Genomic DNA, 14,547 nt, shown 5'->3' on the forward strand with positions numbered 1-14,547 from the left:
CATTGACTTGCAGAGGGCTCAAGTTCACGTCAAACCCTTCGCCATCACAGAGGTTGAGGTACATGTTCAAGTACGCTTCTCATTACGCAGCGGTGGAAAAGTGAAAAATGGGGACCGGTCTTTCCAAGTGTTCCTTTTGCTTCCTCCTAGAAATCTGGAATTATTTTGAGCCTTGAGTTGATTTCAAGTAGCATGTGTGATTTACAAGTCGCTATGGGGTTTAACAATGCATGTGCTAATGACAACTGTCTCAGTGACTGCACAGAAGTCCTAGTAATTTACCAAGTACTGCAATATCCCAAATGATCGTCCACCTTGTCAGCTAGGCCACAATTTCATAGCAATGCCTTTCGCTTGATTATAGGCCACTCTTATCCACAATTCATGACCGGCTGATTCCACTGATAATGTAGGTGGGGCATCACTCTGACCACTGACGAAGTGTAAAAGAGAATAGCATTGGAAAAGGCATGGCTAAAAAATTTGCATCCCTAATGTCGTTCATGAGGAAGGGGGGTTGCGCAATGCCTTGATGTAACAGCAATCAAAGCTCGTTAGCCAAGTGAGAAGTATAGACTTGCCAATAGTCAACATGCTTCACAATAGTTTGCTAACACCAAGTGCTTACTATGTAGTATTGGTAGAAAACACCTGCACTTGTGAAAAATATAGCCAAATTATAAATAAATTGCCACCTGTTGTGACTCAAAATTGTGCCCACAGTTAACGAGAGGATACAGTTAGTATTTTCGAGATTGATTATTGCATACATATAGAATAAAAGCACTCGGAGTGTTTGTTTTTATATATGTATGATTATGTATAAGAGCCACCTCTCTTACGAAAAATAAATTTTCCAGTCATATTAGTTTTGTTACTCGTTAGATGTTCCTTTCAACCATGGACCTCATAGTGCATGGGTCAGCCGTGATGCTATATGGCATTCGTGGGGGTGGGCAACCTTCTGGTGTATTTGGTCAAATTTATTATATTGCACGAGAGAAGACAGGTTGGCAGTGATTCGGTATGTTACAGGAGTTGTGATAAATAGAGTAGAACTTCATTAATATGTTCTTCACTTTTGCATTTGCCCAGCTGGTAAGTCGCATTTTCGCTTTCACAACCTAGATACCACTGACTCCTATGTATTATGTTCCCCTTTAATACGTCGAACATTCTATAATGTTCCTACATATCACGTTGCATTTATAAAGTGGCAGTCACGTAAATTTAACAGTGCAGAGGGAAGTGTGCTCTTGCATGTTGCAACAAGTGACCTCTATATTGCAACAAGGGATTTATACGTTGCAACAACTCGCCAAGCTTGCAGAAGCATATGGGGAGAAACTGTGCAAGGAGTAGTTTGGGAAGAATTGGCCACGTGCCCAAAGGAATGCGCACTGGTTAAAATCTACCGTAAACCGAGCACAAGGCTACGTTATGTTCTAACCAGCAAGGGTACCTAATCACCGGTTCTCTATAGTCGGCTTTGCTGGAATAGAGCGATGATATAGGGTAAACATACAAAAAACATTGTTTTGAAGCATATCAAGAGAGAAATGGGGGCCACTGTCACGGAACATTGTACTATATTTGTCCCTTAATTTGTCGCTTAGAGAGAGATGCAAGCTATCAAGATGTGCTGAGAGGAAGAAAAAGAATTGCCCAGGGCTCACTGGTACTCTGGGCCTCTCGCTGTTATGCATTTTTTTTTTTTCGTTCTTGCTATTTTCGTTTGAGTCATTTCATCAAGGATGAACAACAAGACGCTCCAACGACCATCTGAACAAGGGCAGTCGTCTGCTTCATAGCTCGTTTTTGGACGACGTGCCTTTGGCAGCTCGGACCAGCTCAATTCCTGGGAGAGCTCAACGATAAAAGTCACACACTCTGACAGCGAGTACAATGTAGCCAGTGGCCACCGTATGAAGATGCGCTGTATGCCAACTGAGACGACATCCTCGAATCAGAGTGAGCAGGAATCCTTCATGGTTTCTTAAGTGCCACTCTTGATGTCACACAGCATCAGTTTTTAACTGAATAATTTGAAAGTGTGACCCCTGGTCAATTCAACAAGACCAGGATCAGTGCTCACAAGAACATCCTGACGACACATGTGAAAAATTCCACAATAGTGGTGAAGTTAAAGACCATTCCACAGTTAAGCGCGATTCCCGTCCGCTACTTTATTACTTACGCGAAGAAGACGACGTGTGATTCCCGATGTAGAGCTTGAAATCAAGTATGTGGACCTCAAGAGTCTTTTGAGGTCATCGGTGCGCATTTTTGAGATTCACCGCTTAGTGGAACTCCTAATATATCAAGTTAATATTTGCTTCTTCGACATTACCAGCGTCTGTCAAAGTGGGCTGCATGATACACCGTGTACAACCATTTGTTCTGAGCCCTCTTCGGTGCCGGAAATGTCTAAACGTAGGACATGTGAGTGCTGTTTGCAGAAGTGAAGTCACCTGCTCACGTTGCAGCGGAGTGAACAATACCGCTGCCTGTGACGCATCTTCATTTAAATGTCCAACTGTACTGGCTCTCGCGAAGCAACTTCGAAGGAATGCCCAAAGAAGAAACAAGAAGCTCGTATTCTTTGAAGAATGGTAAGAGACCAACCTTCACGTAAAGAGGCTGTGCAATCTATCTGCCAAAGTGACGAACGCTTGTGAAAGAAGCACCACGAAGCCATTTCAGAAGAACTACATAGCGGGGCGCAGACGCCACGACTAGCCCTGCCTGTACGAGCGTCAAGGATGGTAACTGTGCCTACTGCTAACTCAAGGTCGGTGAGAACACGCGGCGAATATTCGCCTCCACCGGCTGATACAGACACAGGATGGCCTTTGCTACCGGTGACACTATGGGCAAGCAAGGAGATGGACACAATGAGAAGGAAAGAGTTCAGAAAGTGCTGAAGCACCTAGTAGAGTCAATGCACGTGATTCTCGGTGGTCTCCAGAATCGGGGCTGCTAAAGGTGTCCTGCAGGTGCTCCCCATACTGGAGCCACTTATCGCAGCTCTTTATGAGCTGTAGACGCACCTGTGCTGCTCAGGCAGGGGAGGCCCACACATCAGCTTCGTCTTAGCGCCTTTATCTCTAGGTGCACTTAAACTAGTGACTACAGACAAGATATGGAACCCGATAGTGGCTTCATGGATGAGATTTCTGACTGTTTATCGTCAGAATGTTAAACTTGCTTTCACCGTTGTGCATCCCTCTATGTCATCATCATCCCTCATCACGCCTTTATGTCACCGTTACCCCTTCTCCTGTGCAGAGTAGCAGGCTAGAGCACGCTAGCTCAGGCCAACCTTCCCTCAAATAAATTATCTTTCTAACGATATGCTGGAGATGTTAGCCTGGCTGTTCGTCTGACATGCTACTCCAGGTGCTGGGTGATGATTACGATATATGCAGTGATAAACAGTCAACGGCAAGGAGACATCTAGTAATTGTACTGGTAGCCATCCAGAGCTGTTTGTCACGTCGCTGTGGAAATTTGGGGCCTTCCTCACTGTTAGTTTTTTTCCACGGTCCCTTGAAAAACATATCAATGGGGTTCGACTGTATCAGATGAAATGTACAAGACACCTTAGTATGAAGTTTTACCTTGTCATTTTCTTTTCACATTTTTCTCAATGAAATACTTGAGTAGTGCATCTCGTATTTTATCGTTGTTTCCTGCGCACGTTTAAGGAAATAAATTTGGCAGAAATTCGTAGGGCGGAGGAAGTTTCATGAGAAGAAAATGTTGTCATCCGTCCGAAAGTAGCAATAAGCCACAGAGGAAATCCGATATGCGTGCCTCTAAAGCAAGAATTCACCCCCAGTTGCATAAAAATTCATTACAACCGAGGGGCTGAATCTGGCACCACTGCTTTCCACGAGCAGAGGCGGTTTGCCAAGTGAGCTAACCAGGAGACCAGAAAATGGCAGGGCCAGAGCGATTTATTCAACAACTCGAAGCACAGAACACCTAGTGTTCTGCAAATGGCGCAATTCCCATGAAAGGTAAGATTGTCATCCAGGTGCACGAGAAATCACTGAGCCCACAAGGCAGTAATGCATCTGTACAGTCCCTTCTATTGTAGCCCCGGTTCTTTGTGTCAGTCATGTTGCGGAGGCCCTCCTGAGTGCTGCCTCAGCCTTCATCTTGCGGTAGAGGAAGACGGCCCTCTGGCGTTCCACCTCCAGTCGCTTCCGGTCTCCCGCCGAAAGCTCCTTACGCTTGACCGTCAGGTCTGGCTTGTCGTTGGTGTCGCCGGTCAGCATTTTGGTGAGCAGCAGCTCTTTCTTGCCAGGCTGCATGACAAGAGAGAGAGATATAAAGAAAAGCTTCACGATATGAAAGGCCCAGAGATAGGTCTGAGGTACATTTCTCTAGACAGCTACTTCGCATCATGGAAGGAGAAAATAGCAAAAAAGGGGTACAAGACTTGTGACAATGATGACAAAAGGAAAACACACAACAGGCAGGTCTAGTCATAGGCCAGATGAGAAGCCTGCAGATATTCCGAGCCATACTTTGACTGTTTAGTCAAAGTAAGGCCTAGATAAACTAGATTTGTAGTTATACACAAAGGCCCTAATATAATTATCAGTCGAGACAGGACAAAAAAAACCGCTAATATTATATTAAGTTGGTGCGCCTTTAATGCAGGAAATATGCGCAAGTACATATGAAACAAGGCCACAAGGAAATGCCCAACAAGAACAGTGCTGACCTGTTACTGAGACATACACTTAAACTAAAAGGCCACCTCTGTCGCGTTATAATGGCACAAATGCTTTAGGTTTTCAATGTTTTGTAGACAAAGCTAGTAACCAAACATTCTAAGTATACCACTGAATGATACACAGCATAACTTGCAATTTTACTGTAACATATGAGTGAGAACGAGGCAGTCGTAAGCACAAACCCTTCTTTCAACAATGTTTGCATTAAAAACATGTACAAGCCGTACATTTCCCATTACAAACCAAGCACAACTGCTCACCTTGGACAGCTTGGTGCTGTCAGCCTTGCGGACGTGTGCCGTGATGTCCGGTGGATGGTGGACCACCTCGCCAAAGGCCACTTGATCTGGGCAGAGTAGGAAGGTGTACTTGAGCACTTACAGTGGCCCTTCCCATGAGGTTAACCAAAACATAGACACTTCTAGGAATGCCCAGGGCCATACTGAATTCTTGATGTTTCACTTTCACATTGCTTCACATTCATGTAACAGAGAAAAAGCTTTTTTTTTTCATTAAAAGCTTCTTTCACCATTTTCGACAGTACCACACAAACCTGTAAACTCTACATGAGGTGCACTCTTTTCATCCGTGCCTTCAATGCAAGTGGAACTAACAAACTCAACTTCCGCAATGTCACCATTCTCATCATCACTCGAGTCAACCTCTGAGATGTTTCTCTATGCATTTTCTGAAAGTGCTTGACCACACATTGCTTACTCGCATAGTCAAGTTTCTTCTCATAAAATGATGAAGATGGCAGCATAACAAACTCTGCAGAACTGTACGAGCTAGTCAAGCCTTGCTGTGCTCTGCTTTCCAAACGCTCCACCATGATGCTTTCTACACGTTTGTGACCATGCACAAATTCTGACACTGCGGAGGCTATAAATTAATCGGATGCTGTAATTTGATCTTGAGACACTCTTGTGACCGTCATGTCAGCTGGTAATTTGTTGGAAGCCGAAGAGAGTGTCGAAAGTGCAGAATGAAAATAGAAAGATAGCTTATCTGCAAACACGAAACCAATTGCTACCATGCTGAATATTTTGCGCATTAGTTTTATCAGCATTCGTTATATGGCACAGTAAACTCTACACTCCCAAGATGAAGAGTGGAGAATTTGCCTGAAACCACGAAACTGTAGCATCTGTACCATGCTCTGGCGAAAACGTATGAGTTCGCAATACACACTACTGTGTACATAGTGTCTGAAAGGGTTAAGATCAGTCTTTGGCTTTTTTAGAATGCAATGTAACCTATATTTAGCGATAAAACTATGTGCAAGCAGAACTGTCAAAATTCATACTGTAATCAAACTTGAAAGCATACCACTTTGGTTAACTGGACTCCCACCAGTGCCTCCACATGTGCCCAGTGATTACTAAAAGCTTGAAGACACAAGAAATTCAGCAGATGGTGCTACTGCTTTCCTAGGTGTGAAGCTGTCTTATATTTAAATTTATTTTTTCCTTTAGTGGCTGATGCCCTTTCTGCCCTTGAAGCCTTTTCTTCCTACGTGTTTCATGTTGTGTCATGCTGAAGCAGCTTTTAACCCTTTGACGGTCAATGACGTAAATATACGGCGCCGCGAACAAGTCCGAAAATGGTCAATGCCGTATATTTACGGCGCCGTCTGTACATTCAAAAAGCACACCAATTTCCTAACTTTTTCTTTTCTGTCATGTGCTGCCACTATGTGATGATACAGGGAATTTTTTTCGCATGCATACCTCTCTCGGTTTTCGTTGCGTGGTTTGTTTTAGCGCTAGTTTGCTCCTGCACGTCTATATACTACCGCTCGCGCATTGGCGCACGCGCGTGCGAGCGGCCGTTTGGATTTTATTTCGCGGGCGCTTTCGGCTTTTTGCACTTGCAAAAGTGATGGCTATCTCGTTCCTAATCGCTCAAAGGGTGACCGCTTGTTTCTCGCTCATTTAGTGCTCACAGGGGTGCGCATAGGAAGGATGCCGCCGTGCATGCGTTTCCGTTTCTTTCTTTAAGACTCGCGAAATCTAATTGCCCTAGTTGGTTGGCGATAAGATGAAAATTAGCGAAGTTTGTCACATGTGTTGCTTTTTTTTGATGGGCACACAACCAAACAGTTTTCTTGAGTGCGCGTACCTATGCAGTTCGATTATGCTATGGACGTGCGTATTAGTGTAAGAGCAAGAACATTTTAGGCTTGCGAAATATTCTCGTGTGCGGATTTTGAAAGCCTTGAACTATGTGCATAAAAATGCATAAAATTTTAAATTCTGATAAGTTTATTTCCTTTTTTTATTGTTGTTATTCATGAATGAAGAGTGCATATATATCAATGCAAAATATTTTTTTCTCACTTTACGGTCACCCTAGAAAAATTATGGCAATTTTTTTTCGAGATAAGATCCTAAGAAAAATCAGAATCTGCAATAAAACAAATCGACCCTGGGTGGTCGCATATGGTGAAAAAAATCGACCCTCAAAGGGTTAAACTTGTTGGCTCTTTCTTTGCTTCATGCTGATTGAGTCATGCTTCAAGAGCAAGAAGCAAAAATACATTGCAGGCTACTTCAAGCAATAAAAAAAGGTTTGAATTCATTGATTTTGTTGTCGTTTGTTAATTCGACCTCTTGGATAACTTGACCAAATCATGCAGTCCCACAAGAGTCGCATTAATGGGAGTCGACTGTATTGTTAAAGGATAGCTTCATCATCATCATCATCAGCTTGTTTTATGTCCACTGCAGGACAAGGCCTCCATGCAATCTCAAATTACCCCTGTCTTGTGCCAACTGATTCCAACTAGCACTTGCGAATATGCTAATTTCATCGCCACACCTAGCCTTCTGCCATCCTCGAGTGCGCTTCCCTTCTTTTGGCACCCATTCTGTAACCCTAGTGGTCCACTGGTTATCTAACCTACGCATTACATGTCCTGCCAAGCTCCATTTTTTTTCTCTTGCATCGATTATAATATTGGCTATCCCCATTTGCTCTCTGATCAATACCGCTCTCTTTCTGTCTCTTAACGTTACGCCTAGGATTCTCCATTCCATCGCTATTTTCACAGTCTTTAAGGTTTCTGAAGCTTCTTTGTCAGCCACCAAGTTTCTGCCCCATATATTAGCACTGGTAAAATGCACTGATTCTACACCTTTCTTTGCAATGATAATGCTAAGCTCACAGTCAAGAGCTGACAGTGCCTGCCGTATGCACTCCAACCCATTTTTATTCCATAAGTTTCCTTCTCATGATCAGGGTTCCCAGTGAGTAATTCATTTAGGTAAACAAACTCCTGTTGAAGGATAACTTACTAATAGAGCTCAAGTGGTCTTTCCGTTAATTGCCTCTTTAATGTGCACCCAAAGCAAGGACCTGTCCATATAGACAGAGCAGCTCCAGTTTTCTTGCTTTTTTTTTTCTTGGGAGGGGAGGGGTGGATATGGGAGCAAGAGGAAATATAGAGGGGATTGCCCTGTTTCTCGCCCATTTCTGCATGGCATCTGCACACAGGAGTGAGCAATAGGAAAATAAAACAGCATTCATATTTAGCTTCCCGTGCTTCAAAACTGCTATTAAAGAAGTGGACTCATCAATGTATGTCGTAAACATCACTGCCATCGATTCCACCCTTTTTATGACTAGCCCTTATGCATACCTGGCATCACTCGAAAGCTGTATAATACTAGGACCACAGCCAAAGAAGGGTGAAAAGTTATGAAAAATACTAAGGTCAGTTTATTGGACAAAATGTTGCACTCTCAATTCAAATCTGCCTCAAATGAAAACAAACCTTTCACGTAAACATCGTAGAGGTGGTAGGCAAATGTAAATATGAGGATGTTGCTGCTTTTGCCACTTCTAGAAATTCCTATCTCAAAGATTGCTCATTGGCTTTTCCTGACTGGTTCGACTTAACAAGTAGCAGCTGGAAAACATTTTTTGACAGCAATGAGCAAAATGCATGCGAACCTCTCTCACTACACTGAAAATCCTCCCACATTTGGCATTGTTGTACTGGAGTGCTAACGTTCCAAGCATTACTTTTTAAAACGTTACCATGCCTTGCTGTACCATCCGCATTTTTTAGGCTGCAAAATATGCACAAATGTTCATGAACTCGTTACTAGCTTGATGAATGCGTCCAGGAGTTTTTTCCAACTGCAGGTGATTGAATTGGATCTGAACTTCATGTAAAGCAGCTTCAGCAGTCTCCTCCTCCCGAACTACCAAGAGAACTGGAAAGGTCAACGAAGTGGCTCAGGAAGGCAACCTGGGCATTTCTCAGAACCTGACAGTTAAAGGAACTCTCAAGATGGTGTAGTTATCAATCACTGTTACAAAATATTTCCTTACTCTAATGAGAAACTCATCCGTTCTTCCCTCAGCTTTAAAATGCTCTGTTCTGTCTGACTTTTTGATCACAAGATCGTCATCCCTCTCAGTGCCAGAGCAGTTGTAGTCAACGGCTGGCACTTTGTTGTAGTCTTTTTATCGCAGCTGTTTGATAAACCACAAAAGCAGGCATTTATCCAGCCCATTAGGCAGATCCAGGAGAAGCTGTACTTGAGGTTACTGACATTGCAGGAAGGTGTTTGTCTTTTCGAATTCCGGAATAACAGACAACAAAGAGTCACAATGGGCCTCGTTGACATTGGATAAAATGAACACGAAGAGCCTTTTATCATTGGTGAGAATGTGTTTGGGTTCATGCTTCTTCATACTGCCCTCAGACAGAGTTGCATCAATAGCAAACTAGGAAGTGTTCAATCTGGGCTTCTTTGTTTGGCTGTTGGTATGTGCTGCCTTCGAGGATTTCTGAAAGTCCAGCTTTGGTTCATGTTGCTCCACTTCCCTGCAAAATAAGCTGTGCAGCGGTTGCCACACTTGAACAGCCTACTTGAGGCTTCTTTCAATTGACAGCCACCGAGCGTTGACACATTTAAAGCTTTTCTTTGGACTCTTTATCATGCATACCTCTCTGGACCCTGGATCGTAAAATGCATACTTCTCCTCATTCCATGACTTCTGAATGCATGAAAAATCTCTAACATAACTTGGAATAAAATTTAAAAGTACCGCTTTTCTGACATCGTGCAAACATTTTTTTGATAATGAGCAAAAGCAATGCACGTCACGTGACGCATCTCACGGGCAAAGCACAGCACAAAATTATCAAAATGTACACACGGTGCTATGCATGGCACCCTCTCTGTGCCAATACCAAATCCGGAGGTGAACAAGTGTTCACTAGGACATAAAGGCACTAAAATTAGTTAGTCAGACGTGAATATTTGTATTATTTCAGACCTGTTTCTTTCCTTAAGTGGAGCAAAAGCAAAACAAACTTGACATTAAAGATGTTACAACAATTGTTAAAAAGCTTTAAAAAATCTAGCATTTCATGATGAAAGCATAGAAGATGGGAAGTATGCTCATGTAGTGTCTCTTTGATGGGACACCTGAGGCATTAAAAAATAATAATTTGTGAAATAAATTGCTCCTACAGCTTGCAATCGAACCCAGAACCTCGTGCTTAGCAGCATCACGCCATGGCCACAGGGCCACCACGGTGTGTTACTGCACTGCAAAGAGCGTCATGAGGGCCTCAATGTTTTACTGAAGGTCTCGTGCTTCTGTAAATTCTCAGGAACTACATAATTGTCACAGTTCTTCTGTTTTTTTTTTCTTTTTACTTAGAGGGAATCATGTCAAATGAAGCGGGTGTCCTTTTATTATTTGAAAGGTTGCACTCGAGAATACACAGAGGATGTAACCACGTGCACAAACAAACAAGTTGGTTAAGTGCATCATGTTTGACACCACAAAGGTGCCAAAGTTTCGTACCTAATATGCTGAGGTTGATACCTCGAAATGCTGATTTGATGGGAAATGTATGCGAAAGCTATAGTAGTGTTTATGACAAGCTACAGTGATGTTTAAACTATGGATTGCTCAGGAAACCTGTTACTAATTAATTGATTACTATACTCATTAATTTATAACTCAAACAACATTTCATGGTGCTTTTCTTTGTTATTCATATGTTCACAAATAAAAGTGATCACGCTTTTACCAATGTTCCTTCATGTAGAATGGAGTTTGGGCTTTTAATGGTTAAGGACGTTAAAGGAAAATATTTGCTTGAGCAAGGTTGAAAGATAAGCTTCAGAAATAACAAATTTGTCATTCGTAGCAAGAACTAAGCTTTCGTAAGTAAGAAACAGTTGAAAATAGAAAATCAGGGTGGAGCCACCTATCTTAGAATATGGTATACCTTTCATGTGATGTCAGCGCTAGCTGATTCAGAGAGTAGCAGAGAGGGATGTAGCATTACATCAATTGGTCCTTTTTGGCATGAGTAATTCAAATTAGGAAGCAGCAGCGCGACCTTCGGTGCCAATTTTCTATGCAGCAAAGTCATATGTTGGTATACAGAAAATGATGGTAGACTTCTAGGCGAATGATATGATGATTTAACTTGGCTTAATATTTTTCTTTAGTGTCCCTTTAACAAGGATTGGTGAGCTCACTGCTGCAATAACACTGCTCGTAGATAACCGCGGCCCCTACCTTTGAGGTGGCCAAAGTCGCTCTGTTGATGCCTGGCGGACAGCTTCTGACGCTTCTTCTCCTTCAGCTTCTGCTCCCGCAACTTGCGCTTTCTGCAACAGAGTGTTGGCAAAAACGTCATGCCGGTTTCAAGTGGCCAGTCTTATCATCATGGTCATCATCACTGACTTATTCAACTGTTTACCAATTCCACATCCTCAGGACAAGCACATGTCAGTTGAGAAGAACCAATAAAAAAAAATTAAAACAAAAAAGAGGACACAGTATCCCATCAAAATCTCTTCCTCGTTTTGATACCTTTTTCTCAAAGTATTCAGGTAATTTTCTAATATTTGTGTAGTCAACAAAAGCTTTCTTGTGATGACCGACTTTCCTGGAAGTTTGTGTGACTTCGTGTGAGCTTTTCTTGGTGTGCCGGTAAGTTTATCTGTAACTGATATATTTTGCTTTTGAATATGTTCCTTGAGGTGATGTCATTCATTGTGGCAGCGAACTTGTGTACAAGTGCTGCTTTCATTGTTAATATGTAACAAAATGTGAAGTATGTCCTTGTGTCATTCTTTCTGTTTGAACTGTGAAATAGCAATAGCCACAATTATGAGGATATTACAAGCAGATACAGGCATATGAGCGCTTTGTCAGGCATTGTCTGCATTTTGGCACCAATGCAGCGAGCCGGTTTTCAATAATGATGCTCTAACATGAACAAAACTAGTTTCGTGCACAAATATTGACATTCAAGAAAAATAATAGGCATGGTTCCAGGACATCTTGCTTTCGCAAACTTGTGTTTTCTGCCTGAAAGCATGCCCAACAACTGCCGAATATGATGCCAAAGAAGTAGAATAATAATGGCACCTGACATGGAGGTGCAGTGAAAAGTCTTCCTGCAGGACAGACACAAGCAAGCCAATTTGCAAGTGAGTCAAAATCAAATTAAACAGTTCCACTTAAACCAACAAGCTCACAGCTGGCTGATTTGTTGCTGTATGCAATCCAAGTCTCACCACAATTGAAATCCAACACTGCTCTTTGCATGAACATAAAATAATTTTTTTTTCAGGATACCAGCTTAAAAAGGGAAAACACGGGGAAGGGAGGAGATGGAAATTAAAGACGATGAGCAAAACAAGAACAAGGTAAAAGCGGGAGCCAACGTTTTCAACAAGTGGACTTGCCTTTTTCACGAAAAAGACAACTGAAGTTGACAAGTCAAAGACAAGTTGAAGAAGACAAGTTCACTTGTCGAAACATTGGCTCCCTTGTTCTCATTTTTCTCATCAGCTTAACAAGGTTAACTCACGTTATGCAATTATAAGCCTTAACAACAAGATAACTTTATTTTCTCCCGATTTTGGGCTTCAACTGCGATGAGCTCTACTAACAGGTGAAAGAGGTTCACAGAAAGACCGACTCCTTGAGTGGCCCAGGCAGGTAGAGTTCAATAATCAAAGGGTCTGACGGTGCAAAGTTACGGGCTCTATACAATGCCATATAATGCATATGGCAGATAACTGGGAGTCTATTAGAGATACAGAATAGGTGCCAAGAGAAGAGTAGTCAAGGTGGAAGAGAACCAGATGCTGTGATGAAATGAGGAAATTTGCAGGCATAAGGTAGTGTCACCTGGTGCAACACAGGTGTAATCAAAGATCACTGGCAGAGGCCTTCATCCTGAATAGGATGATGATGATGTGATCAAACTTACCATATTTACTCTAATCTAAGAAACACTTCTTTTCCAATAAAATGGGTCGAAAAATTGCATGCACGTTAGATACTAGCACGACCCTAAATCTGAGTTACCATGTCGCCATCGGCATTTCAAAATGGCCGCTTTGTACACCATCATCATCATCATCAGCCTGGCAACGCCCACTACAGGGCAAAGGCCTCTCCCATACTTCTCCAACTACCCCGGTCATGTACTAATTGTGACTATGTTGTCCCTGCAAACTTCTTAATCTCATCCGCCCACCTAACTTTCTGCCGCCCCCTGCTACGCTTCCCTTCTCTTGCAATCCAGTCCGTAACCCTTAATGACCATCGATTATCCTACATGCCCTGCCCATGCCCACTTATTTTTCTTGATTTCAACTAATGTCATTAACTCGCATTTGTTCCCTCACCCAATATGCTCTTTTCTTATCCCTTAACGTTACACCTATTATTCTTCTTTCCATAGCTTGTTGCATCGTACTCAACTTAAGTAGAATCCTTTTCGTAAGCCTCCAGGTTTCTGCCCCGTAGGTGAGTACTGGTAAGGCACAGCTGTTATACACTTTTCTCTTGAGGATAATGGCAAGCTGCTGTTCATGATCTGAGAATGCCTGCCAAATGCACCCCAGCCCATTCTTACTCTTCTGATTATTTCAGTTTCATGATTCGGATCCGCGGTCGCTACCTGCCCTAATTAGATCTATTCCCTTACCACTTCAAGTGCCTTGCTACCTATCTTTGTACACGCTTTGAGCCAATGTTTGAGCCTAGCTGCCGTAGCTTCCTCCATGTGCTGTAATAGGCGTGCTTAGGTTAGTGCACCATCCGTCTTCCCGTTTTCTGCGTTTTGCTCAGTCAGCCTGGAAGTGCCGACTGCAAAGACACGTGATGCTGCAATTAAAAGGAAAGTGATCATGCACGCCTGCATCACGGGTGTTCGAAGTTCCTGAAACTTGCGTGCAGGACTGGCGCAAACAGAAGAGGAGTTCTACTCCGGTAGCTGCTGTGTATTTCGCGGCCATGCGGCCCCTATCTTGAAATCGATCTGCTATGGAGAGAGCCTATGCATCTAGGCACACTGTGCTGTGTTCTCGTTGCTTAGTTCGCGTTCAAGCGAGAGGCCGCACAAAGGTCAATTCACTCGCTCCTGCTACAGCACTTCCTAACTCCTGCGTTTTGATAAGAGTTTCCGCAGTCACTGAGTGAGACGTTCATGTTTGCTTGTGCGTGCGTGACGCATTGCTTGTTAATTTAGTCAGTAAGCAAATTTTAGAAGTTTATATGGCAGATAAAACTACTGTCCTTACTTTTCATATAGCTGTCTACTAATTTGCTATCACAATCGATGCTTCGGGTTTCGGGCGAAATTGCGACTTTTTCAATTTGTCGCAACTTTAGTGTATTGGGAGTAAATCTTTGTTTATTCAAATTGGAGAAAGTTGTAACTGTATGAAAGAATGAAGCGTGCGACACTATAAAGGACTTTCTTTATTTAGGCCATGGCAAACGAGTGCACATTACAATC

The 14,547-nt window shown here is 42.6% G+C and overlaps 1 protein-coding gene across 2 annotated transcripts in view; it reads right to left on the reverse strand.

Moving 5' to 3' along the window:
* Positions 1-3,941: 3,941 nt before the first annotated feature.
* Positions 3,942-14,547, reverse strand: part of LOC126526319 (uncharacterized) — a 34,189-nt gene continuing 23,583 nt past the window's right edge. For both annotated transcript variants that reach the window (XM_050174220.3, XM_055068140.2), the window contains exons 4-6: positions 11,304-11,395; positions 5,009-5,094; positions 3,942-4,313 (exon numbers count right to left, since the gene is read on the reverse strand). In XM_050174220.3, coding sequence (XP_050030177.1) covers positions 4,122-4,313; positions 5,009-5,094; positions 11,304-11,395 — 370 coding nt within the window. In that variant the 3' untranslated portion in view covers positions 3,942-4,121. The remainder of the gene's footprint in view (positions 4,314-5,008; positions 5,095-11,303; positions 11,396-14,547) is intronic.

This window comes from Dermacentor andersoni, chromosome 8 (genome assembly GCF_023375885.2).
Source record: "Dermacentor andersoni chromosome 8, qqDerAnde1_hic_scaffold, whole genome shotgun sequence".
Classification (NCBI taxonomy): Eukaryota; Metazoa; Arthropoda; class Arachnida; order Ixodida; family Ixodidae; genus Dermacentor; species Dermacentor andersoni.